At 45.6% G+C, this 22997-nt stretch overlaps 1 protein-coding gene across 1 annotated transcript in view; it reads left to right on the forward strand.

Moving 5' to 3' along the window:
- heatr5b (HEAT repeat containing 5B) overlaps positions 1-22997 on the forward strand; it is a 227685-nt gene that overhangs the window by 32549 nt on the left and 172139 nt on the right. Inside the window, exons 5-9 of the mRNA XM_084321947.1 lie at positions 1421-1570; positions 4244-4415; positions 5454-5611; positions 12363-12612; positions 16420-16575. Of these exons, the coding sequence (XP_084178073.1) occupies positions 1421-1570; positions 4244-4415; positions 5454-5611; positions 12363-12612; positions 16420-16575 (886 nt within the window). The remainder of the gene's footprint in view (positions 1-1420; positions 1571-4243; positions 4416-5453; positions 5612-12362; positions 12613-16419; positions 16576-22997) is intronic.

A 22997-nucleotide genomic window follows, 5' to 3' on the forward strand; every position in this document is an offset into this window, starting at 1 on the left:
TTTCTACTATCAGCTATATCTTTTAGTTCTTATCTGTCTAATTGTATTGTACTGTCTTTTATAATTTTGACCACCAATTGTATTGTTGTATGTGGATGTTTGTTTGTAAACTGAAAATAAAAATGTAAGTAAAAAATAAATAAATAAAAATGATTTAAAATGTTTATTAGCAACGCCGAGCTTTCAAACCCCACCGCGTGTGTGTGTGAAACCCTAATGGAACGCTCGGTACCTTTGAAATTTATATCTGATATATTTTGGACCCACCGCTAGCTTTTAAGCAGTGCTTGGTGGTGCAAATTAACCTGGCTACTACGGAGCAATAAGTGACTGCGTATTCAACCAAGGGTTGCATCACAGTCACGAAAGGGGCTAGATTTGCAGCAGCTTTAGCTGCTCGCGCATCGTCGTAGGCTTTTAACACACCATCGTAGCGGTGGTGATGTTGCAGGTGACTTATTATGTTGGATGTGTTATAGCTTGTTGCCCTTTTCCCTCCTCGTGGAACTTCTGCATTGCATTTGTTACAAATAGCAAGCGAACTGTTTTCCTCTGAAACTTTGAAAAAGTCCCACACTACTGACGCCATCTTTGTTTACTATCCGCGCTGCTTCTGAAAGTTACGTGACTACGCCACAGCCAGGCATGAGAAAGGGAGCGCTGGATTTGTGAAAAACTCCCTCTTCCTAAACCACACGCTATCAGTCGCACCACAGTACTGGCAACACGGGAGGAGCCTACAGTAAAAACAAACGCCCTTCATCCCAATCCACACACACCGCATTTTTTTTACCAAAAAATATATTATATATTATCGGAGCTATCAATAGTTTTATCGGGATGATGTCATAATTGCTGATATCTGATAATAAATAAATAATAATAAACCCGATAATTATCGTGCATCCCTAGTTTGGGCAGACCTCAGCAGTAACTCATTCAGTGTGTTTGGGCAGACCTCAGCAGTAACTCCTCCCCCTGGGTGGAATGCGTAGGGCAGCTATTAGACGAAAACGTTTCTTCATGATTAACCTCAGTTTAAGGTTCATGTGGTGCTTTTCTGGGTTGCAAAGCTTCTATGACCCTGAGGGATGAAACCCATTCAAAGACACTGTACTGTTTCAAAAACACAGTGTTTTCATTCAGTCTGACAATATGGCTTCTTACTTTATATTTTGTTCAGTTAAGTCCTTTGGACAAACCATGTTTTCATTTTAATAACAGTGATAAGCTGGTAAGACATGTATTGTTTAGGGTTGGGCATCTGGAGTAATGTAGTAGTTGAAAAACTACTACTTGAGTACTTGAAAAGTACTGCATTGTCCCAAATATATAGCATGTGTGTTCCTGTGTGTCCCTCATCTCGTATGCGTGTGTTAATCTGCATGACAAATAAAGACTTCTTCTCCTTCTCCTGTAGTCCCAGGGCCGAGGGGAGATGCTGCTCAGTCTGCAGAAGGTTCTGAATGGTCTGGGCGGCGCCGCAGCCTCCTGTCACAGGGACATCTACAAGACTGCCCGCTCCCTGCTCACAGACCGTTCCATGGCCGTGCGCTGTGCCGCAGCTAAGGTCTGTCGCAGCCTGGGGTTCACTTACTTTAGTAATAATAACTATTTGTAGAGCACCTTTCACTTTCGTAATAATAACCTTATTTGTAGAGCACTTTTCACTTTAGTAATAATAACTTTATAGAGCACCTTTCACTTTAATAATAATAACTTTATTTGTAGAGCACCTTTCACTTCAGTAATAATAACCTTATTTGTAGAGCACCTTTCACTTTAGTAATAATAACTGTATTTGTAGAGCACCTTTCACTTTAGTAATAATAACTATTTGTAGAGCACCTTTCACTTTAGTAATAATAACTGTATTTCTAGAGCACCTTTCACTTTAGTAATATTAACTTTATTTGTAGAGCAGCTTTCACTTTAGTAATAATAACTTTATTTGTAGAGCACTTTTCACTTTAGTAATAATAACTTTATAGAGCACCTTTCACTTTAATAATAATAACTTTATTTGTAGAGCACCTTTCACTTTAGTAATAATAACCTTATTTGTAGAGAACCTTTCACTTTAGTAATATTGTTTATTAAAGGATCCCCATTAGAGACACATGAAAGAGCCTCTAGTCTTCCTGGGGTCCTGGACAAAACAATACAAATGTACAACAAAAAATACGAATAAAAAACAAAACGCATAAATAAAAAATGTATACAAATATACAAATTCACATTATAAAATCTAACATTCCAGTCAAACAAAAAAAAAGATAAAATACACGGATAACAGTTACATACTTGACAAGTTTGCAAGATATCTCTTAATATTTAATTTAATATGTAATTTTATTATGTATTGTGGATGAGTTGTTTTTCGGCAGAGCATTCCAGAGTACTATTGACCTATATGCCAGTGAGTTTTAGAAAATTAGATTTTGGTGCTGTTTTTGTTCTGATGTTACCAGAAGCGGCTCCTCTAGTGTTGTAACCATGTTCAGAAGTAATTTCTAACGGATGAGCCAAGCTAGATGGCTTACCAGTGCTAATAATGTACCACAGTAGCATTAAAAGACTCATCGATACTTTATTTTCAACCATCAGCCATGCCAGATGTTCATGCATAAAACCAATACTTGTCCTGTATGAACAGCCTAGTGCCAGGCGAGCTGCTTTATTCTGAGCAACCTGCAACTTTTTAAAATTCGATTTTGTATCTGACAACCAGATAACACGGCAGTATTCTAAACGAGACAAAACCAAAGAATGAATAACAGATTTCATTATGGAGGGAGTGACAAAAGCAGAACATTTCCTAGTCATAAAAATTCCTTTTCCCATTTGAATGACAATATTATTTATATGTTCAGACCAAGATAGGAGCTATCAATAGTAACTCAGAGAAGTTGTATTGTGTTCACTTGTTCAATTTGTGTGGTGCCAATTGACCGTTTTAACTGAGGATGCATGCCCAACATGGGTCTAGATCCAAGCACAATTGTCTTAGAGATATTTAACACCAACTTGTTGCACTCAATCCATTTAGTAATAATAACTATTTGTAGAGCACCACGAACGATTGCCTCAATGAAAAAACAACACAACACAGACTGCAGAGATTGACACGGGCAGAGGCTGATAACGACCATGAATGCCCCTGTACATAGTTAGAATGTTTTTTTTACATAATTATAATGACCATTTACCTAGTTATAATGTTTTTGTACATAATTATAATGCCTCTGTACATAGTTATAATGCCTCTGTACATGGTTATAATGCTTCTGTACATGGTTATAATGCCTCAAAGAAGAAGATTCATCATTTCATATTTTACACAAGTCATATGTCAATAAAGTATTAGAGATATTCCTTATTCACAATCTATTATACATGTGGTTATCAACCATGCCCATCTTTCACTAACCTGAGTAAATGAAATCAAGAAAAATCACATGTTTATAAGCCTGTTTATAAGAGTGTCTGATGCCTCAAGCAACACTAGGGCTTTCTAACATGTTTTATCAGGGAGGTTTAATAAACAGGGCACCTAGATATTTTGCCTCATTATAAGTGGAGATGATCTTTTTTTTATCCACTTTTTCTCCTTATTTTCTATTTTTCTCCCATCCCAATTTCGTGTTTCCAATTCTCCCCTCAACCGTCTTGAATGTTGCTCGACTATACCCCCCACTGGTCGGTTGTAGGGAGGATAGAAGCCTTGCATCACGTGTCCCCTCCGGTACACGAGGAGGCAGCCTGTCACATCTTTTCACCTGCCAGCGTGGACTTTCAGTGGTGAGGTGTAACACATGGGAGGCTCACACTACCCCTGCTACTTCCTGTCTCTGCTGTGCAGGCGTCCCCCAACCGACCTGTAGGAGTCGCTGTCCACAACCTCCAAATCCCCACCCATCGACGTCCACCCACTGGCTCTGCCAATTGAGCCAGTATGACGGCCGGCCCAAGATTCGAGACCAGAGTCTCTTGCATTGGTGACGAGCGCAATCTCCGCTGCGCCACCCAGCCGCACAAGTGGAGATGATCTTAAACTAAAATCTACATGCAGAAGAAAAGCAAAGTGCACCAAAAACCACCGCCTCTCTGGTCTGTTCTGTATGGCCGGGCATAGGGAGCACATGCCTGGCTATACACCTTATGTTGGGTACATTTAACCGTTTTGCCAGTATGATGTAAATGTCACTCACATGTTACCCCTGTTATTCCTCACGCTGCCCAGTGCCTGCTGGAGCTGCAGAACGAGGCTGTGTTCATGTGGACCACGGAGCTGGAGAACGTGGCCACGCTGTGCTTTAAGGCCCTGGAGGGTTCCAACTACGGTGTGAGGGTAGCGGTGTCCAAACTGCTGGGCACCGTCATGGCCACGGCACTGATGCCAAAACAAGCAGCAGGTATGGGACTGGAGGTTTTTATAAGCTCTTCATAGTGTCCTTTAGAAGCTCTTCATAGTGTCCTTTATAAGCTCTTCATAGTGTCATTCATACGCTATTCATAGTGTCCTTTATAAGCTCTTCATAGTGTCCTTTAGAATCTCTTCATAGTGTCCTTCATAAGCTCTTCATAGTGTCCTTTATAAGCTCTTCATTGTGTCCTTTAGATGCTCTTCATAGTGTCCTTCATAAGCTCTTCATAGTGTCCTTTATAAGCTCTTCATAGTGTCCTTCATAAGCTCTTCATATAGTGTCCTTCATAAGCTCTTCATAGTGTCCTTCATAAGCTCTTCATAGTGTCCTTCATAAGCTCTTCATAGTGTCCTTCATAAGCTCTTCATAGTGTCCTTTATAAGCTCTTCATAGTGTCCTTCATAAGCTCTTCATACTGTCCTTGATAAGCTATTTATAATGTTCTCGGGAATGGAGGCCTTTATAAACTGCTCATAATGTTCTTGTGACTGTAGGCCTTTATAAGCTACAGTATGCATAGTGTTCTCATGACCGTAGGCCTTTATAAGATGTTAACTTGAAATAGTATCACTGGGTTTGTTTATATTTTGATTAATTTGATAGGAGACCTTTTAGAAACGTGAAATTGATTGACTGACCTCTTGATACAAGCGCTAGGATGGAACCGCAAACAACACATGTTTTAAATGTGTTTTCTAGGCTGTAACGGGTGTGTTTACACTGGTGACTTATGACACCTTATCTACACTCAACACTTGTTGGGGCGACAGTGGCTCGAGAGGTAGAGCAGTCGTCTGGTAATCCGGAGGTTCCCGGTTAGATTCCCACTCCTCCCGGGCGGGCAGTATGTCGAACCAGACACTTAACCCTTTACTGCTCCCGATGAGCAGGTTGGCACCTTGCATGGTCGCCTCCGCCGTCGGTGTGTGAATGTGTGAGCAAATGGGTAAAATGTGAAGAACAAATTGTAAAGTGCTTTGGATAAAATCTGTTATATAAATGCACCATTTGCCATTTTGTCCCCAGTGATGCGTCAGAACTTGAAGTGGGCCTCCCTGGAGGAGGTGCTGGAGCTGATGGCCACCGGCTTCCTGCGCGGAGGATCTGGCTTCCTGAAGAGCGGGGGGGAGATGCTGAAGGGAGGCGGGTCCGTCAGCAGGGAGGTGCGGGTGGGGGTCACGCAGGTGAGCTGTGAAAGTCTTCAGTCAAACATAGTCGCCGTATATACTTGACAATTGTACAGCCCTGGCCTATTTTATTTTATAATTCTATTCTATTGTGCCTCTATATATTTATTTTTTAATCAAATATTAGGGGTGTAACGGTACACAGAAGCCACGGTTCGGTACGTACCTCGGTATTGGGTTCACGGTTCGGTACGAGTTCGGTACAACAGAAAAGAATTATTTATAATAATAATTATTAACACTTTGAGTGCCAGCAGGGGGCACACGATTTAGCGCTTGAGTGCCAATGCTCTATTCAATGAGAGGGCGAGCACATTTGCGAACGCATAAACTATATCTTAAATTATGGCTATGTGTCTAATATGCCCGTCGCTTATCAATGACTTGCTTGCAGTCAACATTGTCGAAACGGATTGTTTTTTAATCGGTACATTTCCGTTTTTTACCATTTTGAAAAAATTTCAGAAAAAAATTTGATTCTGCAGGAATCACCCTTTACTGGAATACACAAAAAACGTTGTAATTTTTCTGCCTATTTATGAATAGTTTTCAAATAAACGCAAATAAACTTGTATGTGTACTTATGCACGCTAGAGAAGCGGGCTGAAAAATCGATTATCTTATTTCCTGATCAGCACACACACATACATACACATACACACATATGGGACACGTTGATATATCTGTGAAAAAAGCTCTGATTACCCCAAGACTGGTCAAATAGATTCCTTACCTCAGATCAGATGTTCTCCAAAAAGATTATTCCAATTCCTGATCGCCATTCCAAATATTGATCGCGTTTATTGATCCAACGCTGGGTGCTTGAAACACATATTCCACACTGTTCTGAGGGTCGGGGATGATTGCAATCGGCTCGGGTTACATGCCTGACAAGTAAAATGTGGATTCCGGATTTTCTTTTCCCCATGCGTTTTCATTCAGTCCAATCCAAAGGGTGCATTACCATCCGGGAGACGATAGGGGGCGGTATTTTACCTGTTCGAGCTCAGAGAGAGTCCCAGTGGTAACGTGAGGCTAGATTGATGAAAAATTAATGGAAATCGCTAATAAAAAAAATAACGACTAATAACGATTTCTCGTCGTTGGCACTCAACGCATGGCATGAACTAATGAGTTTCTCGTGGCTGGCACTCAAAGTGTTAATATAAAAAAAAATGTTTTAAATATATTTATGATAATTATTATTATTAAATAGAATAATTTTCTATAGGAAAAGTATGTTTCTTTTTATTTATTTGATCAGCTGTGCCTGTGAGTCCGGCAATGTATGGGGCTGCGGCACTGCAGATTTACCCTACTCGAGTCCGGCGGGGGAGAATGTTGGTGTGTTTGTTGGTGCGTTTCTTTCCATTGGTTTCATTTGGTTAACATTATTGGGCGAACAAGAAAACGAAAGAAAACTGTAAAATTGTAATGACCCTGCAGCTGTTCCAATGTAAATGTGCCTCCGTTCGCCCGGCCACGCACGCTGTTCTCGCACTGAACCTCGCAAGTGCCTGCATGTGCGACTGGTGTGTTTGCGTTAGAGGGAAGGCTTCTCTGTGCCGCGCGAGGGAAGGCTCCTCTGTGCCGCGCGAGGGAAGGCTCCTCTGTGCTGCGCGAGGGAAGGCTCCGAGGCGTATCCTTCGTATGGCTGCACGTACCGCACCGTGACGGCCGTACGGTAAATTCGTGGGACGTATACACGTACCGTTACACCCCTATCAAATATCTATTGTGCCTATATTTTAATGACATATGTACTCCTTGCAGTTTGGCCAGGGTTTGAAGTCAGTCAGTTAGCTTTGATTAATCAATAAGCTGGGCTTTTTGGAGCAAGGAACACTGCTTACCTAGTGTACTGCCCAGTTTGTAAAGGTGTTTTAGTCTTTGGTGTGGGGCAGCCAGGAACACTGCTTACCTAGTGTAGTGCCCAGTTTGTAAAGGTGTTTTACTCTTGGCTGTGAGGCAGCCAGGAACACTGCTTACCTAGTGTACTGCCCAGTTTGTAACAGTCTTTTACTCTTGGTGTGGAGCAGCCAGGAACACTGCTTACCTAGTGTACTGCCCAGTTTGTAAAGGTGTTTTACTCTTGGCTGTGAGGCAGCCAGGAACACTGCTTACCTAGTGTACTGCTCAGTTTGTAAATTTTATTCTTGGTGTGGGGCAGCCAGGAACACTGCTTACCTAGTGTAGGTGTGCAATTTTCTCCTGATATCTGTCAGCGCAGTTGGCTCGCGGAGCAGTTTGCACCTGACAGCGCTGTTGGCAGATATCAGGAAGGGGAAAAAATAAACCCGAAATGAGGCATAGACATAACAGTATTTTTCACCATTTGTATTTCGTATTGTATTTCTTTTATTTCGTAATATATAGAGCTTGCAAATTTGTATTTTCATGACGCATTGCATCCTTTGTTTTTGTCACTATCTTTCATCATTGCATTTGTTTGTCATCCCCGACCTGTCAAGTCAAGTCAAGAGTTTTAATTGTCACGGCATACAGGTATACAATGAAATGCGGCTGGTCTTGCCCGCGACGATGTGCAATACAGTGGTACAACATATAATAGAATCCAATAAAAATACAGTGGTACAACATATTAATAGAATCCAATAAAACAGTGCAATAAACAGGTACATGGTGTGCCATCTCGGTATCTGTACATTAGTATTTACAGAGCATATAGGACATGCTAGGTAGCTTTAGTAGTGCAATACACTGTTCCTGATGTTATACTACTTTAAAGTGGCCTTTCCTCTGGCCATAAGTGTGCGTGTGTGCGGCATGAGTGTTAAAGTGGCTGCTAGTGTGTGAGCGTGCTCAGCGTGCGTGTCGTGTATGTGCTTGTGTGTGCTTGTGTGTGGATAGTTCAGTTTCTGTGTCTCTCAATGTTCATTGTTCAAGGCTCTGATGGCCTGGGGGAAGAAGCTTAGCCTAAGCCTCTCCGTCCTAGTAGCTGGGGTTCGCAGGCGTCTGCCTGACCTCAGCAGCTGAAACAGGCTGTTATTGGGGTGGTGGGGGTCTTTCATTATCCTGCAGGCTCTGGATTTGCACCTCTTGTTGTATAGAGCCTGCAGGGGAGGTAGCGCAATACCCGTGGTACGCTCGGCTGAGCGCACCACTCTCTGTAGGGCCTTCTTGTCCTGTGCCGTGCTGTTCCCATACCAGGCAGTGATGTTTCCGGTCAAGATGCTCTCTACAGCTCCTGAGTAGAAGGACTGGAGTATCTTCCCCGATACTCTGAACTTCCTTAACTGTCTCAGGTGGTAGAGGCGCTGCTTCGCTTTCTTTACTACTGTGTCTATGTGTGTTGACCATGTCAGGTCCTCTGAGATGTGGACCCCCAGGTACTTGAAGCTGCTCACCCTGTCCACGGTAGCCCCGTTAATCATCAGTGGTGTGTGTGTCTCCTGCTGTCCTCTCCTATAATCCACGATCAGCTCCTTGGTTTTACCAATGTTCAGGAGCAGGCTGTTGTCCTGGCACCAACGTTCCAGTACCTCAACCTCCTCTCGGTAGGCCTTCTCGTCGTTGTCCGAGATCAGCCCCACCACCACCGTGTCGTCGGCGAACTTCACTATGGAGTTGGAGCTGAACTTGGCCACACAGTCGTGTGTGTAGAGTGAGTACAGCAGGGGGCTTAGAACACAGCCCTGGGGGGACCCGATGCTCAGGGTGATGGTGTTGGAGGTCTGACCCCCCACCCTGACCGCCTGGGGTCTTTCACTCAGAAAGTCCAGTACCCAGGCGCTCAGGGCGGAGCTCAGGCCTAGCTCGATCAGCTTGTCCACCAGTCTGGTGGGGACTATGGTGTTGAACGCTGAGCTGTAGTCAATGAACAACAGTCTCACATAGCCCCCCTTCTGACGGTCAAGGTGGGAGAGAGTGCTGTGCAGTACCTGGGAGACCGCGTCATCAGTGGACCTGTTTGTCCTGTATGCAAATTGCATAGGGTCCATATCACTGGGGAGAGAGGCACAAATGTGGTCCTTGACCAGCCTCTCGAAACATTTCATGACCACAGAGGTGAGTGCCACCGGTCTGTAATCATTTGGACATGTTGGGGAGGGTTTCTTCGGTACAGGGATGATGGTAGACATCTTGAAGCAGGCAGGGACTACTGACTCCGCCAGGGATTGATTAAATATGGCGGTGAACACCGGGGCAAGCTGGTTTGCACAGGACTTAAGTATGCGTCCTGTTATACCATCTGGGCCTGCAGCCTTCCTGGTGTTCACCTGCATAAATGCTCTTCTCACACTGTGTTCCGACAACGAGAGAGCGCCCCCGCCCCCCCGCGGTTGCCCCCCCCCCTCCACAACAGCCGGTGCGCCAGTGACGTCACTAGCCAGAGGGCTAGCGGCGACACTGTCTACACCGAACCGAGCGTAGAAGGAGTTGAGTTTGTCCGCGAGAGAGGCGTCGTCGCTCCCCATTGAGGGGGCGCTGACTTTGTAGTCAGTTATTGTCTTCAGTCCCCTCCACAAGCCTCTTGTGTCGTTTTGTGCCATTTGTGTCTCCAGTTTCTCAGCATATGTCCTCTTAGCAAGTTTAACAGCCTTGCGCAGAGTGTAGACTGAAGCCTTGTACTCCATATTTCCTGACTCTCTGCCCAGGTTATAAGCCGTGGTGCGTGAGTTTAGGGCTGTTCTTATAGTGCTGTCCACCCAAGGTTTCTGGTTTGGGAAAACCCGCGCCTTCTTTGTGAGGACAATGCCGTCCACCACTGTTGCTATGTAACTCACAACGGTATCAGCGTACTCGCTGACGTCACTGGCGCTTCCTTTAAACATGTCCCAGTCTGTATCCTCGAACGCGTCACGGAGCGCGGCCTCTGATTCGTCAGACCACTTTTTTGTCTCACGTGACACGACGACGTCACGCGATCTTTGTTTGTATGCTGGGATTAAAAAATGGAGTCGTGATCGCTTGCGCTTGCAGAGCCCATCAGTGGCGGAGCCGCTACAGCCTTGTAGGCAGCTCTGAACGGGGTGTAACAGTGGTCGAGTGTGTTCCCCCCTCTTGTGGGGGTGCTGAATCTTTAGACTGAAGTTAGGCACTGTGCCAGTGAAAATATTGTCTCATTTAGGAATATCTTTTTAGTGAGAAAGTTGTATTTAATGTTTAGGTAAGATAATAGAACCCGCATTATCATATACTCCAGAATAAACTTTTCATTGGCTGTGTTTCCAGCGTCTACTCCTCATGGACCTGACGAAACGTTATAAATTAAATGTTTATTCTGGAGCATATGAGTGTGCGGGTTCTATTCTCTTTATTCTTTATTCTTTACCGAATTTCCCCAAGAGGGATTACCGTAATAAAAGTTATCCTTATCCTTATTGTGATTATTACTGTACCTAATCCAGCACCCAAAGGAGTGATGTGCTTTGGGGGGAATATATAGCATTGCCCCACCACTACGATCCCTACATCTAAGCCGGCTTTTTAAGATGCCAAATGTGCGCTCGATCAAATGTGTGCGTTCTGATGTGAGCTCATTTGCATAGAAATGGGAACATGTTCCGCCCATATTACCTTATTTAAATACATTGTGCTTCCTTTGTGAATAGCAAACAGTTTCAGAGCTATTTGTGCGGGCATAGCGTCAGAAAAAGCTGTGCAATCCCTTTGTGAATTCGCCCTCTAGTGTATTGCCCAGTTTGTAAAGGTGTTTTACTCTTGGGTGTGGGGCAGCCAGCAGGTGTGGCTCTGGTCTGTCTCCTCCCCAGGCGTGACTCTTGTCTGTCCTCTTCCTGTATCCTCCCCAGGCGTGACTCTTGTCTGTCCTCTGGTCTGTCTCCTCCCCAGGCGTGACTCTTGTCTGTCCTCTGGTCTGTCTCCTCCCCAGGCGTGACTCTGGTCTGTCCTCTTCCTGTATCCTCCCCAGGCGTGACTCTTGTCTGTCCTCTGGTCTGTCTCCTCCCCAGGTGTGACTCTTGTCTGTCCTCTGGTCTGTCTCCTCCCCAGGCGTGACTCTTGTCTGTCCTCTGGTCTGTCTCTTCCCCAGGCGTGACTCTTGTCTGTCCTCTGGTCTGTCTCCTCCCCAGGCGTGACTCTTGTCTGTCCTCTGGTCTGTCTCCTCCCCAGGCGTGACTCTGGTCTGTCCTCTTCCTGTATCCTCCCCAGGCGTGACTCTTGTCTGTCCTCTGGTCTGTCTCCTCCCCAGGTGTGACTCTTGTCTGTCCTCTGGTCTGTCTCCTCCCCAGGCGTGACTCTTGTCTGTCCTCTGGTCTGTCTCCTCCCCAGGTGTGACTCTGGTCTGTCCTCTTCCTGTATCCTCCCCAGGCGTGACTCTTGTCTGTCCTCTTCCTGTATCCTCCACAGGCGTGACTCTTGTCTGTCCTCTGGTCTGTCTCCTCCCCAGGCGTGACTCTTGTCTGTCCTCTTCATGTATCCTCCCCAGGCGTGACTCTTGTCTGTCCTCTTCCTGTATCCTCCCCAGGCGTGACTCTTGTCTGTCCTCTGGTCTGTCTCCTCCCCAGGCGTGACTCTGGTCTGTCCTCTTCCTGTATCCTCCCCATGCGTGACTCTTGTCTGTCCTCTGGTCTGTCTCCTCCCCAGGCGTGACTCTTGTCTGTCCTCTGGTCAGATTTTGTCTGTCCTCTGGTCTGTCTCCTCCCCATGCGTGACTCTTGTCTGTCCTCTGGTCTGTCTCCTCCCCAGGCGTGACTCTTGTCTGTCCTCTGGTCTGTCTCCTCCCCAGGCGTGACTCTTGTCTGTCCTCTCCCTGTCTCCTCCCCAGGCCTATGTCGTGTTCGTGACCACGCTGGGCGGTCAGTGGCTGGAGCGTAACTTTGCCACCTTCCTGTCCCACGTCCTGGACCTGGTGTCCCACCCGCGGGCCACGCAGACACACGTGGAGGCCGTGTACTCGCGGCGCTGCGTGTCCTTCATGCTGCGCGCCACCCTGGGCGGCCTTCTGGGGGAGAAGGCCCAGATTGCAGCGGGCAAGGAGCTCTGCCAGGCCATCAGCAAGCAGATGAGGGCTGTGGGTAAGGAGGAGGGGGGGGAGGTGTCACGGTTCAGAGCGTTGCAGAGTAAGTACTCATCCCTTATTTACACCTTTTTCCCGCCATTTTCCTCGTCATTCCTTTTCATTTCCCTCCAAAATTTTTGGGATAATTTTTGCTGTGGTTCTGGTTTGGTGTGGAGTTGGGTTTTGCTTTGCTTTTTATTCCCCTGAGATTTTTTTCCACCCCTTATTATTTAAAATTGCACTTGGCTTCTTCTAAAACTTCGCCAGGCGAGCGACAATTAGCCCCCAGAAGTCTGTTTGAAATTACTAACCCAACAACAACAACAACAGCTCACCTGTCATGAACATAGTGTACAGAACAACAAATGTATGACAAATCAAGACATTTTGGACCTGCTTTTGTAAAATGGACAGGTAAAGTTATTTTTACAGCGATGCAGAAATACGCCACTCTCATAGTTAGGGTCATCAAGCTAGGTAAGCCGGCTAGCTAATGCTTACAGCTCTGAAATGAATTGTAGGAGTTGTCTCAGCTAATCAGCTATCCCACTCTGCTGTCACTCTAAAGCTCAGTGAGGGAGGGGTATCGCCCCTTTAGAGAAAACTACAACTATGTTGTAGTTTTTAATGTTTTTAATGCGTTATTGTAGTTCCTGAAATAGCCGCTTTATTTCCGAAAGTGCAGAGTGCCGCTTTAAGCCTTTGCAGTTTTTCCGTGGGAAGCATAATAATGTCGGGGACATCATCCATTCTGGCTTATTTTCCATGTGTACTATACGTAGCTAAGTATGCGTTTGTTTACCTGCTGTTCAGTTCTTACAAACCCTAAGTAATAAGTAGTGGTACCAGTGGTTACATTTGGCTCACATAACCAAAAAGACTACACACTGAGAAACTATCTTAACACATTGGGCGCCAGACCCGATGATAGTCGGGTTATCTCGCCAGCGGTTGAGCGCCATACCCGAGTATAGTTGGGTTTTCATTGTTTTTTTCTTTTATTCGATTTTTTTATTCTATGCAATGTCACGGACCTCTATGCAATACCGGCCGCATCCTGCTAGGTGGCAGGATCGCCCACCCTTTGAAACCTTATTTCACACTGTGTGTTACATCTAATTTCCTCCGGGCGGAGAATTTTGGTCCAGGCAAGTCTAGCGGTTCACCCGATCACATTGGAACACGTCCAGGGCCTAGGGCTGGGCGATATGGCCTAAATATGATATCACGATATTTTCTGACCTTTCGGCGATACACGATACGCATCACGATGTTTTTCTTTTTTTCCCCAAAATTCATTATGAGGCTTACCAAGACAGTATTTGAGTTTGCAAGCTAACATTAAAGACAAAATAAAATACCCATGCATTTAGCATTTTTATATTATATATTAGATTTAGATTATTGGATTATTAGATTATATATTGCATATATTTAGCAATGAGATATTATATGATTTAGATATGAAATATGATGAATTGAAAATGGGGGACCCTGATGTAAACAAGACGAAAGTCTTTCTCTGGTCTGCATCCTCCAGTCCGCTGTTGACTGTTGTTGTATTGAGCTGTACTGTATTATTTGTACCCATGCTGCAATCTTTTAATAACGTTCTCATTCATTCAGTCGGCAAACAGAATCATTTTGATTGACAGTCGCGTCTGCCAATTACGTCACATCGCTTGCACCCGCCCTGCTGTTCTTAGCACCAATCGGAAAGCGCGTATTTATTTTTTACTTCCGCCATTGGAGAGCTCAATGACAATAACAATGGCAGCTCGCCGCGGCCGACGTTTAGCTTTTAGCTCCGCAGAAGGACTAAACGACTGGAGGCATAATGATTTTACTTCAACGGATGTTATAATAAAAGCCTTTCCATACATCTGTCTGATTGAAAACGTTATTAACAGACCGCAGAATGGGCACAACTGAGTCAGCACGGGCTGAGATATGAACGAGCTTGCTATATCTAGGTCGACCTCGGTCGGCACTATGTAAATACGCTGATGTTATTGAAAGTGTAACTATATAGAGACCTCTGAACAGGTCCTGCATTATTATTATTATAACGTTAATGCCACAAAACGAATGCCTTTGTTATCATAAGTAGTCACTTTTGATGCAGTAGTGTGTGTGTGGGGCGGCGCTGTTCAAAAGTGTCAACGTGTGGACCAGATTGACGCGACACAAGCCTCTTGGGCAAAACATCACGATATCCACGATACGTTTAAAAAGTGTATCGTTAATGAACTGTACCCGATATTTATATAATATCGTCATATCGCCCAGCCCTACCAGGGCCCCTCGATGCATGTGTTGTGCCGGATCATGTCGGGGACCCGATGGACACCAATACTGGAAATCGCGATCAGACAATTGGAATATTCTTTTTGGGATACCTCCTAGTAAAGGTAAGGACTATATGACATCAATCCTACTTTGATCCAACAATGATTTCACATCGATCGCAACGATAACATACTCCAAAACGTATGCCGTTGCTGGCGATCAAAGCATCAAAAAACGACCCCCCCTTTCATGCATTCATGATGAAACATAATACCTATTATATACCTTTGAATTGGAAATAGTAGCGTGTCCAGGCGAGCAATGCAAACGCTTTTAGCAAAATTCACATATTGCTCCATAGCGCCATTTTCAGGAATTAGCCAGGATCACTCTGAAACTATACAATATTCACCACGGTATAACACGCGAACGTATACATGAAAACTTTTATTATTTTTCACATGTTGAACGATGGATAGTTAATGTCAAATGAGCCATAGTATTGTCTCCATAGCTATAATATATAATATAGATATAGCTCTCCAAACACTGCGACGCACAGTGAAAATCCCTATCTCTTACAGCGGTGGCACAGTAGGTGCAAGGATAGCTAAAGCGGCTGGCGCCCAAAGTGTTAAAAAGCAGAAAACCTTATTAATAATAATAATAATAATAATAATAATAATAATAATAATAATAATAATAATAATAATAATAATAATAATAATAATAATAATAATAATAATAATAAATAATGAAAAGAAGCAGGCCTTGGTTTTTAGATTTGTTTTTGTGAGTGACACAGCATAATCTTTTCAGTTCACTACTTACTTCCTGCAAGTTACTATGCATTTTCCTCCCACTTTATTTAATTTTCTCCCACTTTATCATTTCAATCATTTTCATCATCACCTTGGTTTCTTAAAAAATTAAAAGATGATTCTTACTCTGTGATTTGCTTTGGTACCTCTTGTCTGCAAATATGCTTCTGAACACGATTCCTTTCCTGGTTCTTTGTGATCTGTGCCCTGTATTCAAACCACTGTTGAATTTGAATTCAGATTAAAATTGGAAAACTCTACACAACCACTGATTCAAATGAACAAATTAAATATATGCCATACATTTCTGGGAATAAGGACTTACTGTCATAATTGTGTTCAGAGATCTATGTGTATGTCATAATTGTGTTCAGAGATCTATGTGTATGTCATAATTGTGTTCAGCGCTCAGAGATCTGTGTGTCTGTCATAATTGTGTTCAGAGATCTCTGTGTGTCATAATTGTGTTCAGAGCTGAGATCTGTGTTCATCATAATTGTGTTCAGTTCTCATAGATCTTTGTGTCTATCATAATTGTGTTCAGTTCTCATAGATCTTTGTGTCTATCATAATTGTGTTCAGTTCGCCACCTTTAGGAACCGCTAACATTGAAAACAATACATTGAAACTATGCATGGTGACCAGACACTGAATCATTCTGCTGACAAGTCCCGTTCTCTCCTCCCTCCTCTCCCTCTGCTCTGTGCTTCCAGAGGCGGTGGTGAACGACACCAGTGGGGAGAACAAGGCCGGGGCGGCTGACGTCTCTGCCAGTCAGCATGTGATGGTCTGTGCCCTGAAGGAGCTGGGCAGCCTGGTGCAGAGTCTCAGCGCCACAGCCTCGCCGCTCATCCAGGAGCCCTCCATCGGTAAGACACACCGCGCACAGGACCCTGCAGGGATTCTACAGAGTCCCTTCACATGTTCACATTTACATTTAGTCATTTAGCTGAACGCTTTTATCCAAAGCAACCTACAGGTTCTGTACGACAAGTCAGCAGGAAGGGTACAACTCTTTCAGCTGAGTCACAATGTTCCTCAAACAGCGTTGAAACTTGGGTGCTGCAGTGTTGAGTGTGATATTAGTATAGTAGTGTGTTCTGACTGGAGGGGAAACATGCCGACAATCTGCAAAATTCATCAGTGACCGAATGTTCTTGAGGAGTTTTCGGTGGTCTGTCTCGGGCCAGTCCGCACCGGACAGAAACTAGCTTACTATTTGGGAAGCAGCTGTGTCCATGGGGGAAAAAAGACTGTAGGGACAGTAGTACATATGAATGCAAATTTTCATTAAATTATGTCCGATTGGTGCGGCCGGGTAGCGCAGCGGACTAAGCGTATGTCTACCACCACAGAGACAGTGGGATCGAATCCAGCTGTGGTGCTTCCGGGTTGGCCGACCGTCCATACTAACACAATTGGCAGTGTTAGCGGGTGGGAAACCCGGCGAGGGTGGGTCCTGGTCGTTGTAAACAGCGACTCCTACAGTTCGGTCGGGGCGCCTGCACAGCAAGGGAAGGATCTAAGAGGGGTAGTGTGAGCCTTCCACACGTTACACTCTCCCAGTGAGAGTCCGCGCTGCCAGGTGAAAAGAAGCGGTGGGCTGGGTAAACATGTGTCGGAGGAAGCATGTGATAGTCTCCGCCCTCCAGGACCGACGGTAGGGGATAGAGTGCGCAACGACCAGGAGGGGGATTGGGAATTGGCATAACGACTAACATTGGGAGGGGAGAAAAACGGAAAAAGAAGGGGGAAAAAGATAAGAAAAAAAATATGTCAGATTACAGTCGGAGGCTAATTTCCATCTGTAGTCTTTTTGCAGGTTGATGTTACCAGAGCAGATAAATTAGTTCCAAGAGTGAAAGATGAATTCACCTTCACCTAACATTTACCTTGAAACTACCGTAAATCCTCTAATAGTGGATGGAGGGTACTCGAATAAAGGACGGGCCTCTTATATAAGCCGGGGGTTTGATACATGGAGACAAATACAGGCCGGCTTCCAATACAACTTTTTTTTTTTTCGTGCTGTGATATAGAATGAGATAAACTCTTGCCAATGCAAATTAATTGCTGCCTCCCGCTACACTGACTACATTAACGTTTCCCTCTCGTTGGCGTTAGCTTTAGCGTTAGCTAACGTTGTCATATCTAGATCTGTGGTGTCGGCTGGATGACGTTGGCTTTGTTTAGCAAATGTTAACGTTCGCGTTGGCAGGCGGGGCTGGCGTTGTCCAGTTGGCATTACAGATCATGATGGCTATGATAGCGTTAGCTAAAGCTACTGCATGTTATCATCAACTCGATTCGACTCAGAGTCGAGAAGGTACCACACGCTAAATCGTCCCCGGACCCCGCAACCTATAGACAGTTCCAACTTCAGTGTGTGAATTAAGATAAGATAAGATAAGATATTCCTTTATTGATCCCCTTGGGGAAATTCAGGCATCATAGCAGCATCGGGGGGAGGGGGGGGGTACAGGTAGTAAAACAACACAGTATACAGGTAGTAAAAAACAACACAGGCAGTGTAAACAATTTGATCAATATGGTCAATATAATTTACTATCTGACTAGCTGAGGAATATTCACATTATTCACAGTGTCACATAAGGTGCAGTATGCATGAGGTAGTGTTATAATTTACTATCTACTGAGTATACATTATTCACAGTATCACGGTATCCACTGAAATATACATTGTTCACAGTATCACAGTATCACAGTATCCACATAGGGTGCAGTAAGCCTAAGGTAGTGTAGGTTGTCCTCCTTGGGTTCCTATAAGTCCCAGGTCAATGTCTGGTAGCAGTCGCTGTCGCTGCCCCCTGTTGTGGAGCCTGGAGGCTGCTAGTCGCTGCCCACTGTTGTGGAGCCTGATGGCCGCTGGTATGAAGGACTGTCCGAGGCGGTTAGTTGAGTGTCGGGGGGGAATGAGTCTGTGGCTGAACGAGCTTCTCATCTTGACTAGCTTGTCGTAGAGGGGGTGGTAGGGGTTCTCCATGATGGCAGCCAGCTTCCTTATCATTCCCCTCTCTACCATCACCTCAAGTCTAGGTAGCTCGACTCCCACCACGGAGCTAGCCTTCCTCACCAGCTTGTTGAGCTTGTTGGTGTCCCTTGAGTTGATGTAGCCTCCCCAGCATGCCACAGCATAGAAGAGGATGCTGGCCACAACAGACTGGTAAAAAGACTGCAGCAGTTTGTTGCAGACATTGAAGGACCTGAGTCTCCTCAGGAAGAACAGCCTGCTCTGTCCCTTCCTGTAGAGGGCCTCTGTGTTGTCCGACCAGTCCAGTTTATTGTTCAGGTGTACCCCAAGGAACTTGTATGAGTCCACCATCTCCACATCCACCCCTCGGATGGAGATGGGAATCGGGGGGGGCCTCTTCTTGCCCCTCCGGAAGTCCACCACCAGCTCCTTGGTCTTACTGGTGTTGAGTTGGAGGTGGTTGCTGTCGCTCCACCCCACGAAGCTCTCCACCAGGGCTCTGTACTCCTCCTCATCATCGTCGGTGATGTAGCTTACGATGGAGGAGTCGTCTGAGAACTTCTGCAGGTGGCACCCGCTTGAGTTGCGGCAGAAGTCTGGGGTGTAGAGGGTGAAGAGGAAGGGTGACAGCACAGTTCCTTGGGGGGCGCCGGTGTTGCTCACCAGTACGTCAGACTGACTGTCCTTTAGTCTGACGTACTGTGGCCTCTCAGTTAGATAGTCCTTGATCCAGGCCACCAAGCCGTGCTCCAGCTGCATCGCGGAGAGCTTCTCCGCTAGCAGTGACGGCTGGATGGTGTTGAAGGCGCTGGAGAAATCAAAGAACATAATCCTCACTGAGCTGCGCGGCTTCTCCAGGTGCGTGTACGCTCTGTGGAGCATGTAGATGATGGCATCCTCCACCCCGATGTTTGCCTGGTATGCAAACTGCAGGGGGTCGAGGGAGTCACGCACCAGGGGCTTGAGGTGTTGCAGGACCAGTCTCTCAAACGTCTTCATGACGTGTGACGTCAGAGCGACTGGCCTGTAGTCGTTGAGGGTGCTGGGACGTCCCTTCTTGGGCACCGGGACAATGCAGGAGGTCTTCCAGAGCTGGGGCACCCTCTCCAGCCTCAGGGAGAGGTTGAAAAGATGCTGGAGCGGTGCTGCCAGCTGCTCCGCACATACCTTGAGCACCCTGGGATTGGTGTTGTCCGGTCCTCTGGCCTTGTTTACATTAATCCTGGTGAGCTGCCTACTGACCTGACTGGTTGTGATCGTCAGGGTTGGGGGTGGTGGGCAGTCTGCTGGTGTTGGCGGTGGGGTGCCGTTGCTGATGGGTGTGGGTGGGTGGGGGGTGGGGGGGCTGCTTTGTAGGTGTGATCTGGTGCTGGTGTCGATGGGTGGGGGGAGGGGTGTGGGGAGGCCACTCTGGTCAAAGCGGTTGAAAAACGAGTTGAACTCGTTTGCACGCTCTGGCGGGCCCTCAACAGCTGTGCCCTGCTGTTTGAAACCAGTGATCTTCCTGACCCCCGCCCACACCTCCCTGGTGTTGTTGGCCTGTAGTCTGCCCTCCAGCCTGTCCTTGTAGCTGACCTTGGCTGCCCTTAGCTCTTTTTTGAGCTCCATTTGGACAGCCCTGGCCTGCTCAGTGTCCCCTGCCATGAAGGCCCTCTTTTTCCTGTTTAGCAGGTGTTTAATGTCCTTGCTAATCCAGGGTTTATTGTTTGAAAAGCAGCGTACCTTCTTTGTGGGTACGATGCTCTTCTCACAGAATCTGATCTGTAGTCTGTGATGCAGTGGGATAGTCCATCAATGTCATCACCATGGGCCCTCTCAAACATGTCCCAGTCTGTCGACCTGAAACACTCCTGTAGCTCCTCCTCGACGTCGTCAGACCACTGTGGGACAGACATGGTGGTCGGAGGCTGTCTCTTAATGAGAGGCGTGTATGTGGATACAAGCCTCACAAGGTTGTGGTCTGACTGGCCGAGGGGGGGCAGGGAAGTCGCACTGAAAGCCTCCTTCACGTTAGCATACAGGAGGTCCAGTGTTTTGTCTCCCCTGGTTTTGCAGGTGACATACTGGGTGAAGTTTGTCAGGGTCTTGTTCAGTCTGACATGGTTGAAATCCCCATTGATAAAAATAAATGCATCCGGGTGTTTTGTCTGAAGCGCCGCGACGGTGGAGTGTATGACGTCACTCGCCTGCGCCGCCGCCACGCTGGGTGGGATGTAAACAGTTAGAGCCAGGACGTGTGTTATTTCTCGCGGTAATTACGTTAATTACGTTAATCCACCAGTTTCACCCTGACAAAGCAAATACTCATGTGATCTGTATATGTTTATGTCTAAATAAAATCAATCAATCAATCAATCAATCAATCAATCAATCAATCAATCACAATTACAATTGGCCAGTTTGTGAAATTAAGGCCTGCCTCTTATATAAGCCTCTCTCTAATAAAGGCCTGGTGCTCTTTGCAGCTGAGGTAAATACAAGACCCGTCCTATATTTGAGGATTTACGGTATACAGGTTCAAGCCCTGTTTGGTGGTCAAAATGAAAGAAGAGGATTAACCTACTTACTGTGTTCTATTATCATGCACTCTTCCACTAATTAATCAAGTTTCAACACTGTTTGATGAACATTGGTTTATAACAAGCGTTGCAGGGCCAAGGCTAAGGTCAAAGACTCTAGTCACCCAAACAACTGCCTCTTTGAACTGCTGCGGTCAGGCAAGCGCTACCGGAGTCTCATGGCCAGTACAGAGAGACTCAGAAGGAGCTTCTATCCCCAGGCCATCAGGATGCTCAATGACAATGACACTATTTAAAAACCCATCATCTATAATAATAATGCATAATAATATAATAATGCAGGACCTGTTGCAGAGGTCTTTATTCGGCATGCAGCGACACTCAATGTTTTTTAGCGGTACACACAGCGGTTAGTTTTTAGCACACACACCGGAACACACACACACATGCACACATGCACACACATCCACACATCACCATGGACACACACTGCACACACATCCACATGTACACACTCACTTTAAACAAACTCTCACCTTACCACTCACTTTATTCACTTTAGACACACACTTTATATTGATCTATTATTAAAGAGATTTGCACTACATTCATACCTCATTTGCACCCTACCCTAAGTGTTGTACCTCTGCATTGTACCTCACTGTTACTCATTTTACATATTTAACATTGTGACTCAGCTGGAAGAGTACCCTTCCTGCTGACTTGTCGTACAGAACTTGTAGGTCGCTTTGGATAAAAGCGTTCAGCTAAATGACTAAATGTAAATGACAAATGTAAATGACTAAATGTAGATATAGGGCGGCTACGTGGCGTAGTGGGCAAGGCGCTCGCCATGAAATCTGGAGACGCTGGGCTTGCCTGTTCGAGCCCAGCGCTCCACATTTGCTTTCAGTTTAGCTGGTCGTCCGTACTAATACACATTGGCCGTATTAGGGGGTGGGAAACTGATGGGTGGGGATCGGGCGTTGTGGACAGCGACTCCTACAGGTCGGTTGGTGCGCCTGCGCAGTAGAATCAGGAAGTGTCGGGGGCAGCGTGAGCCTCCCACGCGTTACTCCTCGCCACTGAGAGATCGAGCTGCGCAGGTGAAAAGATGCGACTGCTTAGGGCTGGGCGATATGACGATATTATATAAATATCGGGTACAGTTCATTAACGATACACTTTTTTAACGTATTGTGGATATCGTGATGTTTTGCCCAAGAGGATTGTGTCGCGTCAATCTGGTCCACACCCGTTCAAACTTTTGAACAACGCCGCCCCCACACACACTACTTACTCACTACTGCATCAAAGTTACTAATTATTATTAACAAAGGCATTCGTTTTGTGGCATTAACGTTATATAGTTACACGTTCAATAACATTAGCGTATTTACCCAAACATAGCAACGTCCGATGACGACATAGATAGCAAGCGTTACTGTTCATATCTCAGCCCGTGCGGAGTTGTGCATGCCAATTCTGCGGTCTGTTAATAAAGTTTTCAATCAGACAGATGTATGGAAAGGCTTTTATTATAACATTCGTTGCAATAAAATCATTATGGCTTGTTTAGTCATGCTGCGGTGCGCTGATAATCACTCGTCTGCCGCAGGGAGCTGTTGTTGTCGTTGAGCTCAGCTCAGCTCTCGTCAAAATCAATTGCGGAAGTAAAAAACGCATAGAGCTTGCCGATTGGTGCTAAGAACAGCAGGGCGGGTTCAATCGGTGTGACGTAATTGGCAGACTCGACTGTCAATCAAAATTATTTGGCCCT

The sequence above is a fragment of the Notolepis coatsorum genome (assembly GCF_963971535.1).
Source record: "Notolepis coatsorum genome assembly, chromosome: 9".
NCBI classification, from domain to species: Eukaryota; Metazoa; Chordata; class Actinopteri; order Aulopiformes; family Paralepididae; genus Notolepis; species Notolepis coatsorum.